Source organism: Grampus griseus (assembly GCF_964374135.1).
Source record: "Grampus griseus genome assembly, chromosome: 19".
In the NCBI taxonomy this organism is placed as follows: domain Eukaryota; kingdom Metazoa; phylum Chordata; class Mammalia; order Artiodactyla; family Delphinidae; genus Grampus; species Grampus griseus.
In genome coordinates, this window is record NC_139013.1 from 12107222 (window position 1) to 12131681 (window position 24460).

Sequence of the window (24460 nt, forward strand, 5' to 3'; positions counted from 1 at the left end):
CAAACCACCCCTTCCTGGGGCCTCATACAGGGGGAAGTGGGGGCTACAGACAGGATCTACTGAGAGGGTCATGAGTATTAAAAATCCAGAGGTAAGACCTCTCTCGAGATCAGAGAGAGAATGAAACAGGGAGATAGGGAAAGAGAAAGACACAGCAACAGAGACCAAAAGACAAAGACACGGAGAATTAGGCAGAGAAAACAAGCAGAAAGGCAAGAGACAGAAGACAGAGACAAACAGACATAGGAGAAGAGCAAAGACCAAGGGAGGCAGAGATAGACCAAGTGACAGAGGCACGGGAATGAAGAAGTAGGGACGGCGAGAGGATGTAATTTAGTAGCTCAAAGAACAAACTCTAGAGCCAAAGTTTGAGAAACATTAGGAAGACAGAGACAGAAGATACAAAATAGGTGTTTTTTAATTGAACATTTTTATAAAAAGGAGCGGGAATATGAAGGGGACCATGGGCTAAGCCCGGGTCCGCGGCGTCTGTAGGAAGGGTACTCTTCCTCCCTGTCTGTCCCATCTACCATCCTCTCCTCCGGGTCCAGCATCCCTGTGCGCATGCGCGAAAGCAGGAGGGACGGTGTGTGCAGCAAGGACTCCGCGTGCGCAGGCGCGGAGTGGGCGGTCCAGGGCTGCTGGGACTCAGGCCCGGGGCCTGGCGGGCGTGCAGTGGTGCGGCTCGTGCGAGGGTGCGAATCCTGGGCGGCAGATGCAGCGGAACGAGCCATCCGTGTTGACGCAGCGCGCGTTGACGCAGAGCTGGGCGGCCGCCTCGGCCTCGTCACACTCGTTGATGTCTGAGGAGGGGGGGCATACCAGGAGCGCTGTTCAGAGCTGGGGACCCAGGAGCCCACGTCCCTGGCCCCTGAGGCTCCTGGTGCAGAGGGGTGTGGATACTCCTGTTGGAGTGGAATCCAGCCGCTACCACCTGTTGGCTGTGTGAGCCTGGGCAGGTAACTTAACCTCTCTGTGCCTCAGCTTTGTGTTCTGTGAGATGAGTGTGGTAGCCCCTAGGACACTATGTTTTTGTTAGAAAAACAATACTAATGATGATATCAACAACAATAAGCACTTACTCTGTGCCGGACACTGTTTTAAGTATATTACATGTATTAACTTTATCCTCCCAATAACCCTGTGAGGTAGGTACTGTGCAAACTGAGGCCTAGCGTGAGGAAGCCCCTTACCCCATGTCACACTAAAAGCCCACACTCTTCCCAGGGGGTTCGCAGACCAGCTCACAAAGACCCCGAGTGCCCAGCCCCCTGCCATTTCTTGGCTGTGAGACTTTGAGGAACTCAGTTCTCTTCTCTGAGCTTTACACATAGGCCTCACTGTCATTGTAAATCGATGTTCACGACTCTGTGAAATGGGTTCTACGACTATACTCGTTTTTCAGGTAAGAAAAACTGAGCGAGGGACGGTGACCTGTCCGGGGTCACACAGCAAGCTGCTGGACTGAGCCTGAGGTCTGTCCAGCTCCCCCAGAGCCCCTGATTGTAACCACTCTGCTTTACTACTGTCTGAACTAGGCAGACGTAATTCCTATTCGATGGGAAGACTGAAAGCTCTTCAAAGAGGTGAAGCAAACTGCCCAAGGTAGCCCTGGGAGTTCTTAGAAATCACGCCTGCAGGATCCTATCCTTCCATCCTGCTTCACGCTCAGCCCCAGTGCTGTGGTCGAGCTCCACTTTCCTCCCAGCCTGACCTGTCCTTCAGGCAAGCCCCATCCCTGAGCAAAAATTACTTTCTGCTCGCCACCGGGGCTAGCCGGTCTCCTTGACATCCCTGATTACCCACCCCTAGTAAAGGCTTCCACCCTCTCTTGTACCCCACCTCCATGCTGGCCCCGGCCCACCCCTCACCGACGCAGGCCATGCGGGTCATGTCCAGGCGGTAGCCGTCGAAGCAGTCGCAGGTGAAGCCCTCGGGGACACGCACACATCGGCCGTGGGCGCAGCCGTCCAGGATCCCGCACTCCTCCGCCTCCAGCCCTTCGTAGGGCCCAGCCTGGGCGCCTGCGGAGAGTGCGGGGACTCCAGGGTTCGGGTGGGGCCGCGCCCCAGGTTCGGTGGGTTCCCTTCTAAAACTGCCCATCCCGCTCCAGGACTCTGGGGGGCGCTGTGAGGCCAGGATGTTTACGTCACTCTGCTCCCTCTAGCTTTCCTTCTGTCCTCATCGCTTTCTAGGTAGGTCTACAGGGATGTCTCTGTGCCTCTTCATCCCTGCTGTCTGTCGCTCTCTCCGACAATATCTCCGTTTTCCCATCTCTCTGAGCCTGTCTCTCCCGCGGCTTCTCTTCATTTCTGTCTCTGTCTCTCCTCCTCCCCCTCCTTTCCTCCCTTCCCCATCTCCACCTCTCTGCACACCTGGCTTCTCATCTTTGTCCCATCACTCGGGCCGCAGTACTCACCAGCATAGCTTCCACCTTCAGGCGACTCCTCAGGCTCTGGGACGGAGCCACGGGTGTCGCGGGACCGATAGCGCCAGCGGGAGCCCGGGCCGGCAGCTGCAGGAGCCTCGGATTCACCGTAGGGGCCACCATCGTCCTCGAAGTCGGGCATGTCGAAGGGTGGCGTCCCGTAGGGGGCCTCCCGGCGCGCGAAGGGCCCAGGTGGCGGTGGGTAGGGGTCATAGGGTAGGACGGGTGGCAGGTACAACTCAGGCCCGTACGGAAGGCCCTGGTAAGGTGAACCTAGGTCTGGGCCATACTCGTAGGGGAGTCCAAAGCCACCTGGCCGCGGGGGTCCATATGAGGGGGGGCGCAGCACATTGCACAGGGCCTCAAAGTCATCTGCGAACAGGAGCCAAGCCTAACAATCAGCCCTTGCTTCCTCGGCACCCATCATTCACGTCCCCCCTCGGGGAAGAGAAGCCTGAAGGAGAGGGTGGGGAGGGCCGTGGGCTGAGGCATTAGAGGGGCTTCAAAGGAGGAGACTGGGATTGCAGGCTTGGGGTCAGGGGTTCTGGAGCCAGGATTGAAGGTCTGAGGACTGAGACGGGGATTCCAAGGCACTGGGATCAGGAGTACTGAGGACTGCAGCTAGAAATCAGGGTCCACGTGCTGGAATTTGGGGGCCCATGAGACCTGGGGCTAGGGGCCTACAAAAATGGGATGGAGGTGTTTTAGGGACCAGGACTGGGAAGTACCAGGGGCCTGACGGGTCAGGATGCATGGGAGGGGATCTGAAGCATGGGACCTGGAAGTCAGAGGAGCAAGGGCCTAGGATTGGCACTGGTTTCCCAAGGGCTGAGAATTGGGAGACTCAGGGCTTTTTAGAGCCAAGACATGGAGATCTCTGGAGCTGTGTGTTGGCTTCTTAGGCACCTGGATGTGGGTATCCAAGCCACTGGGACTTGGAGGTTTGCGAGCTATGACCAGAGTCTGTGAGCCAGGATGGCAGGATCTGAGCAACTGGTATTGGAGGTCTAAAGGTCCAGGATTTGGGGGAGGGGTCTCATGGGCTGTCTTGGGCTTCTAGAGGCCAGGAGTTGAAGGTCTGAGAGATCAGACCTTAGGACCTTTTGGGCTTTTGGGACTGGAACTATGAGACCTGCTGAGTCAGGCCATGGGGTTTCTGTGGTTGAGGCTTGGAGGTCTTTGGGTTATGACTTGGGGTCTAAGATTTAGGAAAGCACTGGGACATAGGGGTCTGAGGGACCAAGTTTTGGGAGACCTTGGGGTCTACGACTAGGAGTCTGAGGACCTGGATTTGGATGGAGCCTGAGGGGCAGAGTCTCGGAGTGTGGCCCAGGCAGGTGGCAGTACCTGAGTCCTGTGCTGGGCAGAGGGCACAGTCCATGCCCCAGGCCTCGCCGTAGAGGCAGCAGCACTCTGTGTAGGTGGCCTGGCGATCCAGCCGAGGGCGACTGCACACGAGGTCAGCCCCCACTTCCTGCCAGCACACTCCCAGATTGTCGTCTGAGGGCAGAGACAGCATGCATCACGGCGGGAAGACACTCAAGCCCTCCCAAATGCTCGATCTCCTCCCTACTGGAGCAGCCCAGCCATCCTCTGCCTGTCACCACATCCGTCTCAGCAGCTGTGATCTGACTCCCAGAAGTCCTCTGAGGTAGCTCCAGATGAGTACGGGGCTCGGTCTGGCACAAGGCTATCGTATAGGAGGGCGATAGGGTCTGAGAGGAGGATGCTATCCAAGACTGGCCGCTGCAGGGCTCTGTGACCCCAGGGCAGTTGCTTTCCCTCTCTGAGCATTGTTGAATAAAGTCTCAGGATGTGGGAGGACGTTGTAGGAAAAGGAATTGGGAGGAGAAGAGACTTTGGGTCAGTGGGCAAAAAGAGAGAGAGGACCCAAAGAAATAAACACAAACACATCGAAAGAGTCAGAGACTCAAAGAAACACGGGAAAGCAAAGATGCAGAGAGAAACAGACCTAAAAGCAAAGACAGAGGCAGAGAGTGTCAGAAATTCAGAGAAAGGCCTAAAGACTGAAACCCACAGAGGGGTGCAAAGAGACAGAGACCCACAGGGAAATAATAGAAAGCACACTTTTAGCACTTAGTAAGACCAGGTCCCATTCTGTTCTTAAAAATAAAATTCCTCAGAGCCCCCTATAAAGTAGGGGCTATTGCCAATCCACCCACCCAATGTGCAGAAAGGAAGCTGGGGTCCAAGAGGCGATAAGGAACGTGCACGTGTACACAGGGCCAGTAAGTGGCAGGGAGGCTCCTCTACAACCTTCGCCTTTAACCAGGCCCGCTGGCCTCTTGTTCAGAGAGTCAAACACCGAGACCAGAAGCTAAATGGGGCGTGAAGGGGCGTGGCCCGGGTGAGGGCGGGAGGCTGAGCTGGGGTAATGAGGGGCTGGACTGCTTGGGCGAGACCGGGGCGGGGCTAACCGGCGGGGCGGGGCGGGGGAGGGGTTACCGAGGCTCTGGCTCTCGTTGGAGACGCAGCGGCGCCCCGAGCCGTCCAGCACAAGTGGGGGCTCGCACGTGCAATGATAAGAGCCTATGGTATTGACGCAGCGGCCGCCCTCACAGGCTGGCTCCTCGTCTGCGCATTCGTCGTTATCTAGGGAGGCATGGAGGAAGTGATCAAGAAGCAGCCCTCTCCCCTTTCCCATTTCCCCGGTGCATTGACGGCGGGATAGATGGAGTCTAGACTCCAGGAGGGACTTCCTGCTGGTGGTGGCCACATTCCAGAGAGGAGCTGGAGTGGCCAAGGATTGGGGAGAGTCCCAGGCGAGGGTGTGAGTGCCGGTGGAGGTGGGGTTCCTACCGATGCACTCCAGGCGCTGGGCGTGATAGTAGTAGCCATTGCTGCAATAACATGAGTAGCCTGGGGCCGTGTTCACGCACACGCCACTCTTGCACACCTGGTCTCGGAAGAGCTGGCACTCGTCCACGTCTGCGGGAAGGATGGTCAGAGGCACACCCCCCATCAAGAGAGACGGGGGTGGGGAGAGGGGGAGGAAGGCCAGGATGTGGGGTAGGCTGGATGGCGGGGGGGGGGGCGGGGGGGAAGCTGCGGGGCATGATCAGGGAAGAGAAAGACAGAGATGGCAAGAGAGACCCAGAGGGAGAGATACAGAAGATAATGGTGGGAGGGGGAGAGACAGAGATAAAGAAAACCGAGATAGGGTGAGACAGAGCTGGGCCTGGGGGCTGAGGGTGGGCGGGCCTTACCTCTCCGAAGGCTCGGGTCTCCGCTGGGCGCCAGGTAGCCCCGGCCGTGGGGGCACAATGACTGGTATTCAGCTGCACACAGAGACAAGGCTGAGCCCAGACACCCGTGCCCCAGCCCCCGCCTTGGGCCTGCCTGTGCCCACTTGCCTCAGTGCCCACCCTTCACTGCCCAAGTCTACAGCCCCTGTGCCTGTTTGTATCCACCTCTCAGACTCGCGCCCACCTGGCTGGCAGCTCACTCTTGCCCGTGCAATACCAGCACCTCAGTCCCTTGTCCAAATGTGTCCCTTTGTCCCAGTCCCACGTCCACCTATTGCTACCCAAACCTCCGCCCTGTGTCCACCCAGCGGCCCATGCCCACCTGTCTCGGTGCTTGGGCACTGCTGGATGCGGCAGCCGCTGCCCCAGCCCTCACCCACAGTGCAGCAGCACTCCTGCCACGTCACGTTCCGAGCCAGGATGTTGTCACATGCATCCGGAGCCGCCGTGTCGAAGTAGCACTCCCGGCGCCCGCTGCCCACAGGGCCCTGCCTAGGTGGGCTGGGCCGGCGGGACGGGGGTGGTGGGAGCCTGGCTGGCAGACTGGGGCTGGCGGGTACGTGGGGCTGCGGGCCCGGGAACGTGCCTGAGGAGACAGTGTGGGCTGAGCCTCCAGCCCCTATGTTATGGATGGAGAAACTGAGGCCCCCATGTGGCAGAACCGACTCCACACCTCTCAGCATCTGTCATCATCTCTCTCCCATTCTCACCTCCTCTTATTTCTGTACCTCTTGCCTCCCCATCTCACTCTCCCAAGCGTCCAGCCCATCATCCAGTTCAGGTAGGAGAAGAGGGGATTTCCCTGGCCTCCCGGAGGCCTCCCTGGGGCCTCACATCCAACGTGTCCCAATCTGGTCTCAGAATCTTCATACCCAAATCTAGACCTAGGCCTGGACACCTCTCCCTGACCCAGGCAGCCCCACAGCCCATCCACTTTGGCCTCTTGAGCCCCTCTCCCACCGGCCCTCTCCTCCCCTCCCATAGCCCTCGCCTTGGTCCAGCCCTGTCCTCTCTGCTCAGGTCCCAGCCCCACTCCAATCCACCTTCACATGGCAGCCAGAGGAAGTTCCAAAATCTGGTCATACCCCTCTCCCGCTCAAAACCTTTCCACGGTGCCAGAGTGCCCTCAAGAAGAGTCCAACCTCCTGACCGCGGTAATAAGTCAGTGTGGCCTGGCGCCTGACCCCTTCTGCAGGCTCGCTTCTCCCCACCCCTTCCCTTGCTCTGTAGAGCATGTCACCCTGAACTTATTGCAGTCCCTCAAACATGTCAAGTCCTCTCTTGCCTTGCCAGGCCTTTGCCCTTGCTGTATCCTCTGCCCAGAATGCCCTCCCTCATCCACTTCGCTTGGCTTCTTTCTACTCATCCTACTACTCTCAGTTCAGACATCCCCTCCTACAGGAAGCCCTCCCTAACTCTCCTTCAAGGCTGGGGAGGCACCTCCTCTGGATTCCCACCACGCCCTAGCCTTTCCCATCATAGGCTTGTTTGCTCTGGCCTGTGCCTCGTCCATCCCAGTCCTGATTCCTCTGGGTTGTTACCATCAGGTTATATTGCTATCTGCCCCCACTGGATTGGGAGGCCCTGGAAGACAGGGTGGTCTCTCCTGGTCACTACTGTGTCCTCAGGGCCCAGAAAAGGGCCTAAACTCAGTGAACGTCTGTTGAATGAAGGAATCTGGTAAAGTCAGAACCAGGATCTACTTCTCCTGACACTGAGTCCCACACCCAGGTTAACTCATGTGTTCTGAAGGCTTTTGTTGTTTAAAACAACAGCATCTAACTGACGGCAGCTGTCCACATCAGGAATGGTTAGATCCCATTATTCTTCTGCGGGGCCGGCAGCCGTCAGTTAAGTAGACATTGATCTCAGTCTCACCAGCAGACGTCCGAGGGGGAACACAGCGCCCAGTCATGGGGTCAAACTCCTCAGGGCTGTTGGGGCAGACACAGAGGAAGGAGCCTTCCACATTCTCACACAGGGCAGCTCCACACACACCCTGCAGCGTTTCACATTCATTCACATCTGTGAACAGGAGACAACAGGGAAGAGGGAGTCAATGGTTGTAAACTTCTGGAATTCCATAAGTCTAAAAGTCTGGGCTTTGAGTATGAGTATTTAATGGCCCAGATCCCATCATCTGCTTATCTTTTGGTGACAAACCCTGAATTTCCCTTGGGAGCCCTCTGCTCCTCCAACCTATGTTTTGAGCAGGCCAAGAAGATTGCTGCATTTCTCTGATTCAGAGACAGGCAGTGACCAAGCTGGGCCAATCAAAGCCAGTCCTGGGACTCGTTCTAGAAATATGGAGAAAGAGCCTCCCTCTGTAGCCAGGGATGTCAAGCTAAGGATGTCAACCAGAGGTGCTAGGGCCGCTTTTGTCATTGTGAAAAGAGACTCTGCCTGGAAATAAATGCATTAGAGGATAGCAGAGCTGGGAGAACAGCTAGCCTTGTTACAGTTCCTGGATCCACGTATGCCTCAAGTTCAGATATTTCCCAGGACTTCAGTTTAATGCCCTTTAAACAAATGAAGCCTGTTGTGTTTGCATTTGTCAAAACTAAGTGAACGTATAATTAAGACTCATGCATTGCACTGTATGTAAATTGAACCTCAAATAAAAATATCTGTAAACGCAAATTGAACTCTGGTTAATGACATGCATTATGCACAGAAGAATTTAGGGGGAAGTATATCGAAGTTTGCCATTTAATTTTAAAATTCTATCCAAAAAATGTTGTGGATTCATGGAAAGATGTGTGAGGAAACAAGCATAACCAAGTGATAAGAATAGAATATAGATCATGGGTATGCTGATGTTTCATTCTACAGGGCTTTTAACTTTCTGTATGTTTAGAAAATTTCCTTGGGATTTCCCTGGCGGTCGGTGGGATTTCCACAGTGCTTTCACTGCCGTGGCCCGGGTTCAGTCCCTGGTCGGGAACTAAGATCCCACAAGTTGCGGGGCACAGCAAAAAAAAAAAAAAAAAAAGATTCCTCGTAAAATGTTGGGGAAAAAATAAAGGATGTTTATGTACACTTAAGATTAGTGCAGTTTTGGAACTTCCCCGGCAGTCCAGCGGTTAAGACTCTGCGCTTCCACCGCAGGGGACGCGGGTTTGATCCCTGGTCGGGAACTAAGATCCCATACGCCGCGCAGTGTGGCCAAAAAAAAAAAACATAGTGCGCTTTGACTACTTTATGCATGCATTTTTAAAGCACGCCCCAAATAAAATCTGGATAAATAGGGGCTCCTGAGTGACATGAAGATGATCTTATATTCCAAGGTCTAAATTCCATACCCCTAAAGTTTACATGCATTCAGATCTATGGAGAGAAGCAGGGCCTGACAACCTCTTCCCCACCCTCTGGCCCCGCCCACCCCCTGGAGCCCCGTACCCACGCAGTGACGCCCGTCCCGCGCCCCCTCGTAGCCCTGGTCACAGAGGCACTGGAAGGAGCCAGGCAGGTTCTGGCACATGGCATGGTCCCCGCAGAAGGACCGGTTCCGGCATTCGTCCACATCTGCAACCACCAGACAGTCAGGCCATTGCTGGACCTTCTATCCCCTCCACATCTCACCCATTGCCCCAGGGACACCCACCCTGGCATCCGCCCCCTGGCGTGGGCTGGTAGCCAGGGTCACAGGCCGGTGTGCAGCGGTAGGAGCCAGGGGTATTCTCACAGCGCTGGGCTCCACAAATCCCTGGGCCATATTCCTGGCACTCATCCACGTCTGCAAAAGAGTAGGGAGGGGATGGGGGAAGGAGAGGGGAGTCACAGGCCTGGATTCACAGGTTCCTGGTGCTGCTTCCAGTTCCCATGACTGAGAAGTCTCTGAATCTGGTATTCTAGGAGTCTGAGCTTCTAAAAATCAACAAGCATTGATACCTCTTAAGGCCTCGTTACTATTCTCCAAATAGCCTAAACATGGTCCCGCCTCAGGGCCTTTGCACTTGCTGTTCCCTCTGTCAGGAACACTCTTCCCTCAGCTATCTGCATGGCTCCCTCCCTTGCTCACTCAAGGGTCTAGGTCAAGCCCTCCTAGCACCCCTACCCCTACTGCCCTGTCATCTCTGTCCATTTATCCTGCTTTACTTTCCTTCTTAAACTCCTTATATCCATGTAGCTATTGGTATGCTGACTGTCACCTCCCTAGAATGCAAACTCCACGTCGGCAGGGATTGTGCCTGTCTTGCTCCTCATTGTATCCCCAGGGTGTAGAACAGTGCCTGATACACAGTAGGTGTCCCCAAATTGTGTGCTGAACGAATCGAGTTCATTTCTTGTCTGTCTCTCCCCCTAGAACGTCAACTCCACGAGGACAGGGATTCTGTTTTACTCATTGCCTGTTCTACTGCCAGTGTTGCACACAGGAGGTGCTTAATGAATTCTTGTGGAATTAATGAATGAGGTCCCATGAAACTAGGTTTCCACGAATCGGGGGTCTGGCAACCCAAGAGCCCAAGGCAGTCCGCAGTTATTTCATCTGTTCCACAAAATGCTGACCCCCACACACCATCCCCCCCCCCCGTCCCCAAATCTGGGCTGCTTCTGGAAGCGAGGCTTGGCCTGTTTCCTGACAGGAGTGTCTTCCCCTATCCTCCTGCCTCCCCTCTACAAAAAAATATAAAGACACGCTGGTGGCTTGTTGCCACCACGATTAGGAGAGAGTTAAGTACAATGGTTGGGAGCCCTTTCCCTCCCCTCCCCCCAAATCCGTGAGGCTTGGAGCCGGCTTCTGCCACTCTTCGTGGGGGTGGGGCAGTGGTCTCACCGTCACAGGTGCCCTCAGGGCCTGCGTGGTAGCCAGGGTCGCAGTCGCGGACACAGCGGTAGGAGCCGGGGGAATTCTCACAACGCTGGGACCCGCACAAGGCCGGGCCCCGCTCCCGACATTCGTCCACGTCTGAGGAGGGGAGGCAGGGCAGTCAGATGGGAGAGGCAGGGAGGCAAAGGAAAAAAGGTGGAGGAGTCAAGGAGGGGAGAGTCAGAAGAGGGAGGCGAGAGTCGCAGGAAAGGGGAAGGGAGAAAGCAGCAGAGGAGAGGCAGAGGGGGGAGACAAATGGGGGAGACCAGGAGGCAGAGGGGAGAGGGACCAGGCAGAGGCGAGGCCTCTCACCGAGGCAGGAGGCGAGGTCTGGGCCAGCGCGGTGTCCTGGAGGACAGACGCACTCGAAAGAGCCGTCGGTGTTGGTACAGATGCCGCTCTGGCAGAGGTCCTCCTCGCTGCATTCGTCCACGTCTGCGGGACAGTGTCGGAAACCGCAGGCGAATCTCCTTCTTTGCTTAACATTCCAAGCCACGCCCCTCCACCGCCCTTTCCCCGCCCCTCCAGCTCCAAGACCTTAACGCCTTCCCCACCTGCCTTAGGCTCCTCCCTTTCCTGCAAGCCCCACCTCTCCGACGGGTTTGGCTCCATCCTTTCCATTCACTGCCCAACTTATCCAGACTCCGCCCTTTCCCCTTTTGTCCCCCAAGTCCGCCCCTCCCTTTCCCCACCCTTTCCCGATCCAGGCCCAGCCTGGGTACGGACCGAGGCAAGAGGCTCCGCGAGGTCCGGGCCGGTAACCGGGAGCACAAGTACAGGCAAAGGAGCCGTCGGTGTTGAGGCACTCGCCGTTGGGGAAGCAAAAGTCGCCCTCCAGGCACTCGTTCACGTCTAGGGTACCCAGAGATAGGGCTGCGGGGTTACCAGACCCGCCCCCGAGACCCAAGCCCCGCCTACAAAGGAGCAACCCTGTCCCCCAAGCCACACCCCGATGGCCGGTTTCTAAATTCCACCTGCAGTCCCTTAGTCCAGCTCCCACCTCCCCACCAGGCTTTACCCAAGGAAGCCAAGTCCCGCTCCCAGGCTGTCCAACCTTTTCCCCGCCAAGCCCACCTGCGCAGGGCCCGGGCCGACCAGGTGGTGCCCGGTAGCCTGGCGCGCAGGTGCAGCGGAAGGAGCCTTCAGTGTTAGTGCAGTGGCCATGGGGGCCGCAGGAGGCGCCCGAACGGCATTCATCCACATCTGTGGGAATGGGGATTTCAGAAGGGGTTCTGTCTAGGAACACACTGATGGATCCCCTTGGGGGAGAGGGGTCTGAAGAAGGTGATGGGAAGTGTTTGGGGTTGGATATGAGGTGAAGGCTCCATGGCAGAAGTGGGTAGGGGAGACGGGTTGGGGGTCCTTGAGTCTGGGTTTCTGGGAACTCCCTGTGCCAGGATCCTGGGGTCAGGTGAAGGGACTCTGGACTGAGACAGGGGTCAGACATTAATTAGGGTAAGGGGGTCAGGTATTATAAATAGGATAATTAGATGGCATTCTGGTGAGTCAGGGGCCAGAGTCTCTAGTCAGGGGTCAGGGTCAAGGATCTTGAACACAATCAGGCCCCACGGCAGGTGCTCTGAGAAGGGGCGGGGGCAGTGAAAGAGGCAGGATCAAGCATCACACAGAGTCCCGGGCTGCAGTCAGGGTTGCGGTCAGTAGTTATGTTTAGGTCAAATGTCACAGTCAAGTTGAGGGTTCACTGGTCACAGAGTCAGAAGTCACACTCAGGGCCAAGGGTCGTGGTCCCCAAATCAGGAACTGCAGTCTGATCAGGGGTTCATAGTCTAGGTCAAGAATTGCAGTCAGGCTCTGGGGGTTGTGGTCCAGGTAAGGGGATTGAGATCCAGGTTAGAAGGTTGTAGGCCAGGTCAGGGGTCATGATCTGGGTCAGGAGGCATGATGCAGGTTCAAGGTCACACCCAGGGCCTGATCTCACCAGTACATCGGCCATGGTGCAGGTGGTGACCAGCAGGACAGGCCCTGCACTGGAAGGAGCCAGGTGAGTTCACACACTCCTGCCCAGGACATGCCAGGTGCTTCTCACACTCATCCACATCTGGGGAGCAGAGGAGAGGGTGGCTTTGGAGGAGTGGCCCAACGCCCCCCTCACCCATCCACACTCCTCCCTCCCTCCCCGGCCTCACCCTCGCACTCAGAGCCGGTAGCACTGGGTTGGAAGCCCGTGGGGCAGACGCACTGGAAGCTGCCTTCTGTGTTCTCACACCGGCCATAGGTGCAGGGCGGGGGGCTACGGGCACACTCATCCACATCTGGGGCACAGGAGACCAGTGGGGCTGAGGAAGGGGCCTGGACCCATTGCCATCACCACCCACCCCAACATTCTACCCTGGAGGAAGCGTCCTGGACTTTGTTCAGGCTGCTCCCTCCTCCCAGAAGGACAGACCCTTTTATTGTTGCCCCATTAATGGTCTCTCCAGCTGCCAGGATGCGGCTAAGGCACCACCTCCTGCGTGTTGCCTTCCCTGACTCAGAGTTGTCCCTGCCTCAGGGTTCCCACAAGCACGAGGGTATCATCCAAAAAACAAGGAGGAATGGAGAGCACCCTCATATGTGGAGAAAGGGGAGAAGATGCTGGAGCCAGCCCCTCCCCAGCCCCTCAACACCCCCAGGCCTCTGTCCCTGTCCTCCTTCACTGAGCCTCATCACTCTGCCTCTCTGTCTCCCAAACCTGTCTCCAGTCCCTACAGCAGATGGAGGTGAAGTGGCTTTGGGCTCAGCGCCCTCACCTTGGCAGGGGGCCCCCGGCCCATGGGAGCGGAAGCCAGCAGGGCAGGCACAGTGAAAGGAGCCTGCTGTGTTGTCACAACGGCCTGGCCCACAGGGTGGTGGCTCCTGGGCACACTCATCCACATCCTCTTCACACGCTGAGCCCCGGAAGCCAGCCGGGCACACACAGTGGAAAGAGCCGGGCAGGTTCTCACAGAGCCCTCGGCCGCACAGGCCTGGGCTCTGGATGCATTCATCCACATCTGCTCAGAGCAAGGGGCCAGATCATACCTCCTCTAGGCCCCTTCTGCCCGCCCCCTCCCCATGCTCTATTCTACCTCCCTGACCTCCATCGCTCTGACCTTCCACCCTCCATCATTCTGCCACCTTATCCGTCATCATGCTAACTCTATCCTCCATCCCTCTACTTCCTCAGTCCCTGTTAAGCTGCTTGTCTGCTTCCTAGAACTCTGTCTTTCTAGTCCGTATCAGTGGGCCTCCTTAAACTCTGTCCTCCATAACTCTACCCCTTCCCCCATTAATGACATCTTCATCCCCCATCCCTCTGCTTCTCCATCCTCCATGACTCAGCCTTTCTGTTTTCCAACACTTGGCCTCTCCATCCCCAACAGGCTGCATGTCTGGTTCTCAGAGCCTGGCCTCTTTCTCCCATCAATGAGCCTCCCTCTGCCTCATTGCTCGGTGTCTCCATCCCTCACCACTGCCGCTCTACCCTTCCCCCTACATGCCCAATCCCTCACCCTGGCAGCTGGCTCCGTGGGGCGCAGCCTGGTACCCAGCGGGGCACACGCACAGGAAGCTGCCTGGCGTGTTCTCGCAGCGCCCACGGTCACAGGGTGGCGGCACACGGTGGCACTCGTCCACGTCTGCAGGCACAAACCGCGTGGCTGGGACTGAGACAGACACTCCGCCTCCTCGCCTCCCCCAGAAGGCCTGGGGAGGCGGGGAGGCGGCGAAGGCAGGGGCGGAGTCAAGCTTCGGCCACGGCCAGGCCGAGGCAGGAGCCAGGGGCGGTAGAGGGGCTCGGAGGGGCTCGGTTTAAGGCTGAGGCGGAGCTTCAGCGGGGAGGACAGGACAAGAGTTGGGGACCCAGCTTGGGCAGAGGCAGAGAGGAGGACCGTGAGGGGGGCAATTTGGGGACGGCAGGGCCTGGGGAGGGCAAGGGCGGGAAGAACAGCTTTGGGGACCGAACAAAGGGAAGGCAGGAGCGAGGGAAGGGGTGGTTCGGGGACGGGGCACTGGTGTGGCAGGGTGGAAAATCAGGAGTCATGGTGAGTAGATAGGTTGCAGCAGTTGTGGGACAGGGGAGGGGCCTTGGAGAGGGCAGGAGCTAGTCTGGAATAATGAAGGGGCGGGGCCAAGGGAGGGGCGGAGCCGGGACCCAGTCAAGGAGAGGGGCGGGACAGTAGTACGGCAGGGACTGGCCCCGACGGGAAGGGCCGGCTGGGCCGGAAAGAGGCAGTGGTAGGGCCGAAGTGAGAGCAGGAGCTGGTTTGGAGACGGGGCCAGGGGCCAGGGGCCAGGCCAAGGCAGTAGTTGGGCTGAAGGGGCGTGGGGAAGAGTGCGAGGGCGGGAACTGCTCCAGAGGGAGAGCTGGAGCGAGACCCCAGCTGGGGCGGGGCCTGGATTTCTCACCCAGACACTCCGCACCCCGCGGGCCAGCTCGGAAGCCCGGCCCGCACACGCAACGGAAGCTGCCTGGCGTGTTTTCGCAGCGCCCGGGAGCACAAGGCGTGGGAATGCGGCGACATTCGTCCACGTCTGAGGGTACGGAGGTTTCTGGTCAGGAGGTGACAGGGTAGAGCCGCCCGCCCCGCCTCCGTCCTCCCCCTCGGCCTGGCTCACCAATGCAGCGCATGCCCTGCGGGCTGAGCCGGAAACCGGAGTCGCACGCGCAGGTGTAGCCACTGGGCCGGGGAATGCAGCGTCCCGGGCCGCAGACCTGGGGATTACGTTGACACTCGCCTGCAGAGGGACCTGCGGGGGTCCAGTGAGCCAGGGTTCCCCCATCTATCAATCTTCTGTCCCTTTCATCCCAGTACAATTCCCTCAGATCCTCTGCCTAAAACATCCTCCCGGATGTCCCTCCTCAAGCCCAGTCTTCCCCCTCTGATGTCGCTCTCCTTTATCATGGGACATTCTCATCAGATCCTCTGCCTGAATCCTCCCATAATGCCACTCCAAAGTCTTCATTTTTTAATAACTTGCTCCCCAGTCTTCTGCCTGAGATATGTTCTTAGTGTCCTCCGTGAAAAATAATTATTTGTCTCACGTTAACTGAGCACTTACTATGTGCCAGATACTTCAGAGGCAGCTTGCTGAAGAAACTGAGCCTCAGGGAGGTTAAATTGACCTTCCCAATTGACAGAGAACTTGCACCCAGGCTTGCCTGACTCCAGCTCCTGATGTAACCACCACCCCACCCTTCAAACCTTTATCTTTCCCCACCCATTCCTTAACTCCTCTGGCTGTCACATCCTTATCTGTTCTACTGTAGAATCTTCACTTTGGAGCCCCCCACCCCCACCCCGACCTCCTGCCTGTAATACCGCCATCAATGCCGCTGATTCCCTCTACCGCACCTGATTCAGGGATCTCCGGACCAGTCCAGGCAGGGATGCTGGGCAGGGGGAGCTCAGGGCCCGGACGGGGCTCTGGCCTCGGTTCTAGCCGTGACTCAGGCCGGGGTTCTGGGCGGTGAGTGGGCAGAAAGCCTGGTAAAGAAGGGCTGTCAACAGTGGAGACCTGGGTTTGGGTGTCCCCACTCATCTCCCCTTGGAGACAACACTCCCTCCTCCAGAAACCAGCTCACCTGTGCGTGGCCGGGAGGTGGAGGATGGGGCACGGGGCTGGCTGAGGGACACTCGGGGTGGTTCCTGGCCCAGGGGTCTGGTGTTGTAGCGGAGGTCAGAGGCCGAGTAATGGTAGCCAGGGCCAGCTGGGCAGATCTCCCGAAAACCCTCTGGACACAGGAAAGGGAAGAAGATGGGCAGAGAGAGGGCAAGAGAGTAGGGGGGAATGAGAGGGAAGGGGGGTGAAGGAGAGAGAAAAGGGGAGCGCCTAGGGTCTGGCCTTGACCGTGGGTAGGGCTTAGCCTGGGAGTGTGTTAGGGGTTTGCGTTGTATGCTGAAATGGGGTCTAAGATGACTGGGGGGACCTGGGGTCTGAGAGCATCTGGGGGGAGTGTAGTCTAAGGGAATTAGACCCAGGGATGTTCTGGCATGAGGGTAGGGTGGACATGGGAGCAGCTTCAGGCCCCAGTGGCCAAAGAATGGGACATCTCAGAGGCTAAAGGTGGGACCAAGGATGCTTTTCCCTCTTTGGGATGATGGCAGGGACCGGAGTTGAGGGCAGGGTCTGGTTTGGTGTCTACAGGGAGGTTGAAGGCCAGGAAACAGTCAGGTCCATTGTGGGGTCTGGTTTTATGAAGAAGCAAGATTGCCTGGGAGGTGTCTCCGGGAGGGGCGTGTCTGGGGCGGGGCCCAAGGCGGAACCTAGGTTGAAGGCAGTGTCTCAGAAGCTGGGGAGGTGGCCAGAGCCTGGGAACAAGGTTGGGTAGGCAGCCTATCTCAAGGGCTAGGGGAGGTCGAGGCTGGGGGTGACGCTCGGCAGACACAGCCTAACTTCAAGGTCATGTGCAAGCCAGGGTGACGTCCAGTCTGAAGATAGGCTGTCTCAGATGCCGGGTGCGCGGCCAAGGCTAGGGCCCAACCCGGTTGGAGGCGCTGGGGGCGGAGCCTAGAATGGGGGCTGTTTATGTCAAGTCTAGAGAAAGGCGGGCAGGAGGCGCTCACCTGAGCCAAAGGGTGGGCAGAGCTGGCAACCCCGGCCCCAGGCTTTGCCTACGCGGCTGCAGCAGCAGATCTGTTTGGTGATGTTGCGTAGAATGGGCAGCGAGCAGCCGCCGTCGCGGAGCACGCGGAAGCAGGGCCCCTTGGCCTCTGAGATCACGTGTTGGGCTGGGGGTGGGGGAGGAAATTCTTCAGGGCGGGGTTGGGAGTGTAGTGGGACTAGGGGATCTGGGAGGTAGAGGAATGGTCCCAGGGAGGGTTCGGTGGGTGTGAGGGGCCTTTGGGAAAGCTCTGAGTCTGAGGAAGAGCTGAGGGGTCTGGGAGGTCTGAAAATGATTTGGGGCTTGAGGAGAGTCTGAGGGGTGAGTGAGAGAATCTGGGAAGCATCTCAGGACCTGAAGAAGGTCTGGTGGTCGAGAGAGAGAGGAGGAAATTTGGGGGCTTGAGAGGAGCTGATGAAAGTCTGGGGATCCTAATCCAAAAGGTTTGAGGGGTTCTTAGAGGAGCTGAAGAAGGTTCAGGGAGTCTGAGGGTGAATGAGAGTCTGAGATGAGACGTTCTGAGGGGGATCTAGGAGTGACTGGGTGAACCTGGGGTCTGGGAGCATCTGGGGGGAGTGTGGTCTAAGGGAATTAGACCCAGGGATCTGGGATAGACCCAGGGATACCCTCTGGCATACCCTCTGGCATGAGGGTAGGCTGGACATGGGACCAGCTTCAGGCCCCAGTGACTCACAGATGCAGCTGCTGCGGGACGAGTCAAGCAGAAAGCCGTCGGGGCACACGCAGGTGTATCCGCCATGCGTGTTCGCACACTCCCCGTGCTGGCAGCGCCCGCCAGTCTCGCACTCATCCACATCTGCGAGGGAAGGGGTGGTTCCAGTGGCGTCAGGGGCAAGCTCCCAGCCAGCCCCGTCCCAAGCTCCTCCCACGCCTGCCCCAGCTCACCTTCGCAGGACCCATTAACCCTTTCAAAGCCAGTTGGACACGGTCCATCTGGGACGCCCACTTGGTCGGAGTTACCTGTAGAGAGAGGAGAGGGTTGGGCCGGGGCGCGCGGAGCGAGATGGGGTGGGCGGGGACGAAAATGGGGTGGGAGGAACTAAAAGGTGTTGAGTGTGGTTTGAGTGCAAGGTCAGCCTTAGGTTGGCGATCTGCGTGAGTAGGCCTGTGGCACAAAGGCCGAGTGAGAACAGGGTAGCCAAAGTCAGAAAGTGGGGTGGGTGGTCCCAGACGGTATGGGTAGGTCTAGACTGGAAATGATCCCCACAACGGGTAGGCATGGCTAGAATTTGTGTAAGGGTATATCTATGGGCAGAGAACAGGAAGCAGCGGGGTTCTCACTCCTCCCCAGCTCCGAGCACCTCGGGGACATCCTGGGGCTTACCCAGGAGCTCCGAGCACGACTGACAGTCGTGAACGCCCCAGGCCAAGCCGGCCCCTCTGCAGCAGACTTCCTGCGTCCGGAGCCCGGGCAGCGGGGACGCACACTGTGGGGAAGTGTAGGGTGAGCGCGCCCCCGCGCGGTGGCACGCTCCGGGCCCCTCCCCACCGGCCTCCTCTCACTTCGCCTCCGCGCAGCTCCCGAAAGCAGTAACCGAAGCCCGAGGCGTCCGAGTAGCCGTCCTCGCGCGGCGCGCTCTGTGCCAGCACCGTGTAGGGCGCTGCCGCCTCCGCCCGAGCCGCCGCCTCCGCCCGCGCCACTGCCTCGGCGTCCGACTCCTCCCAAGGGCCGGACACACGCTCCACCTGGTGCACCACCACCGACGCCTCCTGCGGGTGCTCCACGTGGACACTCACCATAGACGCCACGCCTGGAGAGAGGCACGGGGTGGGGGGCAAAGTGGGAGTAGGAATGGGGGAAAGGGCGCGCTGGAGAAGGGTACTTAAGAGAAGGTAGGAAAGATGGGAGTCAAAGGAACGGCAAAGTGGTGGACAGAGGGGGCGGAGGGGACTCCGGCCGCACTTTCCTCACCATGCTCATCGTCACGGTGGTTGGCCAGTGGCATGGTGTACACAGAGCGGGTGAAGCCTGGCATGGCCGGGGCCGGGGGTCGGGCGCCCGATGAGTGCAACTGGCAGAACTTGCCAGCGAAGTCCGGGGGACAGAGGCAGCGGTCAGGCTTCACGCACACACCTCCGTTGTGACAGATCAAGGGACACAGGACTAGGGGGAGAGCGAGGACACTCAGGGCCGGCAACCCTCCTTGCATCGCCCCTGGGACTAGCGCACTCAAACGAGCTCAGTCCCTAACGTTGTAACTACACGCTCAAAGGTATCACTCAGTTCAAAGTCGTTCCGCCATGAGCTGTCTTGAGTCATCTCCCCCTTAACCCTGGCCACTTGCGTAGGCTGGGTCCAGTCGTACAGCCCTTGAAGGTATAGCTCCGCCCACTGGGTCCACTCGCCACGCCCTCCAGCTCCTTTTTCACTTTCATTTCACCCCGCCCTCCCCCTCGAGTCCCACTTTCTGGCCGAGTCCACGGCGTACCAGCCCCGCCCAGACAGCGTTGTACCCGCCCGTAGGCTCAGCCCCGCCCACTCTAGCTCGTGCCTTCGCATTTAGCACCGCCCATCTTTTACTGTTCAGCCCCTCAGACCCAGCGCTGGTCACTTCCATTGAGCAAACCCACATTTTGCCACTCCCTGGCACTACCCCTTGCTCGCAACTCCGTCTCCTTACCATTCTAGGCACGCTCACACCCCGTCCGGCAGAATCCACTACGTTCAAGCTCCGCCCACAGGCTGTGCGGTTCCCCCCCCTCCCCTTCTACGCACCCTGCCCACATCACCTTCTTCTACTCGAGGGATTGTAAACCCCGCCTATCAAGGCGTCTAACCTGCTGCCTTTAGCCCCACCCACCTTCCTTTCCTCAAGTTAATTTGCCCTGGCTCACTCGCTCACGCTCCTCTCACCCCACCTCCCGGCTATCTGGACGTCCTAGCCACCCCCCGCCCCCCGCGCTTTGTCTCCTCCCACCTCCCCTTGGCTCCGGCTCTCCAGTTCTAGCTCTGACTTCCCGCCTCCAGTAGCCCCGGGGCGGGGGCCAGCGGGAACGCGCCTGCTCTCCCCTAGGCGCGCCCTCGCTGGGCCTCAGGCCACCTCTGGGCGGGGCACTACCAGCTGTGCGGCGGGGTAAACAAAGAGGGGTGCGGCGGGGGCAGGGCGGCGGCTCCTCATTCCAGACCCTTGGGGAGCCCCGGGCCCGCTGAACCAAAGAAGGCCGGACGTATCTTGCGAGGGCACCCCCTCCCTTTCTCCCCAGGGGCTGCCGAGAACAGCTGGAGACAGCTGTGCGGAGGGCAGGAAGGGGGCAGGCGGCCGGGGCCGTCCAGGAAGGCGTGTCTGGGATTCTGAGCCACACACTGGAGACAGGAAAGCATAGAGGGAGCCCCCTCAATTTATAAGGGTAAAGAGACTGCACTCCTGGGAGGAGATCAGTTAGAAGGCAGCACTCGGGGGTTCAAAGACCACTGGAGGTTTCTGGAACAGAAAGGGAGCCTATCCCAGAGGAAACGGTGGCACCCTTCAACAGAAGGAATCCCTTAAGTCCTTTTGGGGAGAGTTACCTAAAAACAGGACTCTAGTGTCTTCTAGGGAATGGCCAATTTGAGGGTGCTGAGAACAAAGTTTAGATGGAGAAGTGGGATTCTTGGGAGTCCCCAGCCCAAGAGAGTCTCAATTGTCTGGGAAGACTGTAAGATACTGTGGAATGCCCCCTCCCCTCTCAGCTAAGGGATTAGGTACCCAAGTCTTTTTGATTAATGGCTGCTTGGGGGAAACACAGTATCTGTAGTCCTCTTGGGAGGATCACTGATCAAGACCAACTCTGGGTTTCTCTGAAGACAGACGGATCAGAAGTTCCTGGGGAGGGAGTCAGCTGGAAGGGAAGGACTTGGATAGACAGGAATAGGGGATCACTTGGAAATAGAAGGAAATAGGAACCTTTTGTGGGAAGAGAATTCGACTAGGGAGCAGAGTTATCACTGTATAGAATCTGTAATCCGGGGTTTCCCCTGGATGTGGGGAGGAATAGCTGAGGGACAAAACTAGAGTTCTCTGGTGAGGGGCACAGTCTGGGGAGATTACATCAGAAGAATGTGAGGGAATTTCACTGGAGGGGCTGGTCTCCGGAGTCTGTTGATAGCGGTGCAGAGGGGCTTAGGGCGTGAGGGCAGAGACTCTGGGCTCCCCTAGTTAGAGGAGTCAGGCCAGGACTCCAGGGTGCTCTAATAGGGGTCCTTAATTAAGTGGCAGGGCTAGGAGAGGCTTAACTAGGAATCAAGATTCCAAAATAGGAAGGGTCTCTGTTGGGGCGTTGCGGGTGGTAATCCAGTTAAGTCTGGGGGCGTTGCCTAACCTCCAAAGACACTTGTCTGTCTTCTCTCATCCTGAATGTAGGCCCCCCCCCCAGCACCCTGAGGGCCTCCACACCCAGGGCGGGCCGCTAGACGGGCACAGGCAACTCCATGTCCCACACCCTTGGAGGGATGAGGGGCTGAGGACATCCAGGTCCTCCCAAGGTCAGCCCCCTTCACAGACCCCTCCTTGTGCCTCCAGGGGCTTGGCACCCGCCTGGGCAAGGCTCCTGGCACAGGCCCGTTGAGGCTGGGCCGGGAGGGAGTGAAGGAAGGAGGGAAGAAGGGGAGGAGAGAGGGAGTGGCAGCGGGTGGGGGCTCAGGCGGGAGATGAGCTCACGCCGGCCAGGGCTGGGTTGGCTGGGAGCCAGGCTGGGCGAGTTCTCCGGCGCCAGGGGCCCCCACTCCCCACTCCAGAGGGCCTCTGGGGCTGGGGGCAGGTAGGCCCAGACCCTGAGAGCCCACCCACCACCATACCCTGGGGCCAACAGGTGCCCCCCCCCACCAAGGGCTCTCCATCTCTAGGGGAGCCTGGTGCGCACACTCCTTCTGTCCCCTCTGCCCCCAGGGGGCGCCTTTTCCACTAGGCCTCCTGCCTGGATTGCTCTTCCACGTGCGACCCTTGCAACTCAGGGTCCTGCAGAGACCCTCCTTCTACGAACTCTTTCCCTCTCAGCTCTCAGGATCAACTTTCCACACCCCAATCCCCCTCCTCACAGGCACTCCCATCCTAGACTTTCCTAATCCGTCCCACCCAAAGAAGCAGAAAGTGGAAACCCCCCCATGGCCCTGGATTTCTCCCTTGGACTCTGGGGACCCCTTACTCACAGTCACAGAATTCGGACCCCTTTCCCCCAAGACCCCAAGCCCCTCAATTCTGGTATTCCCCACTTTGACTCAAAGGCACAGCAGTCAGCCCCCAATCCCCTCATACGGGACATCACAGGTCCCTGAGAACCCTCATTGCTTGCGAAATCAAGACCCTCAGGACCCAACCCCAAAAGCCAGGAATTTGAGGCTCTCTTCCTTAAATAAGCCAGGGATTCCCCGGCACTACTGCATAAGGAATCTGGACTCCCGCGCCCTGGGGACTGTCTCCCCCATCCCCGGGAATCCTCCTCCACCCGGGGAAGCCCTCCCTCGGGACCACCACCCCGCACTCACAGGCGCGGAAGCCGGGGCCCCCCGGGGCCGCCCCGCCGGGCGCGCCGCTGTCCACGCTGGTGGCGTTGCGGGGCGCGCAGGTCGGGGTGCAGCGGGGGCCGGTGGGCCCATGGACGCAGCTCAGGCCGCACACGGCCGGGGTGAAGCGCACGCGGAGGCGCTCTCGGGGCCGACCCAGCCCGGGCTGCGGCCGGAGCAGCGCCAGCAGCACCAATAGCGACACCCAGAGCAGCCGCGCGCCGCCCGCCATGGCTGCAGCGCCGCGCTCCGCCGCGCCGCCGCCCCAGCCCGCCCGAGGGGCCCGGCCGCGCCCGCCCGCCCGCGGGGGAGGGCGGCCGCGCCCCCGCTCAGGCCCCCCCCTCCCCACCACTCCCTCCCCGGCGGCCGCGCGGGGGCGCGTGGGGCCGGGCGCGCAGCCAGAGGCGCGCAGGCTGGGCGCTAGACTCGCAGGGGGGAGGGGGGCGCCCCCTCTGCCCCCGCCTCGCACCAACAAGTGAATGGGGCCCGCAGGGGAGCGACGGGGAAGGGAACAGGTGGGGGCGGGTCCGTTTCCCCCCCCCAGACAGGGCTGAATCCATAAAGAGGAAAGAGTAGTGGGGGCCGCATTTGGGGAGGAGGCTAAAGGCTGTCTCTCTTAGTCACAGAGAAAGGAGCTTCATCTGGGTAGGCGGCTGTCATGGCACATCTGGGCAGCCAGGTGGCACAGCTGGGGGAGAGAAGGGTCGGTGCACCTGGGCACATGAAGGAATTGGGGGTTTAGATGGTGGGCAGAACGCTGGAGGGGCACATTCGAGGACGCAGTCACATCTAACCAGGACCCTCACACCTGGTAGAAGTCAGAATGGATTAGGGGAAACGGTGGATTGAAACTGTGGGCGGGGGTCTTCACATCTGGCCGGAGGCCCACATCTGGAAGACTTTAGGGAGGAGGGGACACATCTGGGCTGAAGGCCACAGCAGGAGGGGGACTTCTGAGGGTGGTTGAGACTAGGGGGTGTGCTAGCCCCGGGGCCGAGAGCCAGAGCGGGAAGGCAGGAGGACGGTCGGGAAAGTAGTGGGAGGCCTTTGGCCCCTAGCCGCCCCGCAGTTTTGGGCATTCGGTAACCAGGCAGGCGCCAACCCGCACAATCGCTTTTGTTGTCTGGGCAAGTTCGGCCGCTTTCTCTGCCGGGAGAGCGCCCCCTCTTCGGCCGGCAGTGGGGAGCCCGGACGCTTGGTTTCCCGGCCCCACCCCCGCGGGTCAGCGCCTCTGGCCAGCGTCTGGTCCTGTCCCGGACTCACCTCTCGCTGCCGGACGCCGGGGTCCCTAGAGGGGGCTGCGTCCTGTGGAGGGGTGCTGAGCTACAATTGGGGGCGGCTAGGCGGCGGCTGGACCGTGGGAACCAGACAGCTTTATCTGGCCCGGAACCCCCCGCCCCCCGGCGGAGGAAGGGCGGATGTTCTTACCCCGGGACTGGCCGGCAGGGGCTCGCTGTGGGGGCCTCCTTCTCAGCAATGCCCGGGCCCCCGGCCCGCGGGGCCGCCGTCGCCTCAGGAGAGCTCGGGCTTCCTGCAGCCTGGGTGGGATGGGGCAGAGAAGGAGCTGTCACCGCGGTTTGGCTGACCCCCCCCCCTCCCCGCGACTGGAAGAGACCTCCCACACCAGGAGGTCTCCCAGTGGAGGCTCTGCGACCCTCCCCCCATCTCTTTATGGGGACCAGGCCTTGAGCGTTCGTTGGAGGCTTGGAAGAAACAAAGTCAGTGGGAGAAACAGAGATGAGGAAGGGAGAGAGAGAAGAGAGACACAGAGGCAAAGAGACAGGTAACTATGGGAGAAAGAGACAGACGGAAATAACAAATAGAGAGAGAGGAACATGGAGACAGAGACAGAGAGACAGAAACTGAAAGACCC

General features: G+C 59.2%; 1 protein-coding gene across 3 annotated transcripts; it reads right to left on the minus strand.

Annotated features, from left to right (window-relative positions):
* Positions 1-406: 406 nt before the first annotated feature.
* On the minus strand, positions 407-22819 carry LTBP4 (latent transforming growth factor beta binding protein 4; the record flags this gene model as incomplete). Of its 3 annotated transcripts, none has more annotated exons than XM_082676073.1 (30): positions 407-803; positions 1872-2024; positions 2420-2800; positions 3776-3928; positions 4895-5041; positions 5249-5377; positions 5656-5727; positions 6017-6280; positions 7573-7719; positions 9094-9219; positions 9299-9430; positions 10472-10603; positions 10817-10939; positions 11231-11356; positions 11579-11707; positions 12444-12563; positions 12652-12777; positions 13255-13392; positions 13996-14121; positions 14891-15016; positions 15101-15232; positions 15838-15969; positions 16068-16217; positions 17050-17214; positions 17782-17904; positions 17994-18068; positions 18433-18535; positions 18612-18859; positions 19021-19212; positions 22570-22819. In XM_082676073.1, 30 exons carry the CDS (start codon positions 22817-22819, stop codon positions 649-651), a joined length of 4575 nt encoding a protein of 1524 aa, XP_082532199.1. In that variant the 3' UTR covers positions 407-648. The 3 variants fall into 3 exon arrangements, with proteins under 3 accessions (XP_082532199.1, XP_082532198.1, XP_082532200.1); XM_082676072.1 differs by having other exon boundaries at positions 13255-13497; XM_082676074.1 differs by lacking the exon at positions 9094-9219 and having other exon boundaries at positions 13255-13497.
* Positions 22820-24460: the final 1641 nt, after the last annotated feature.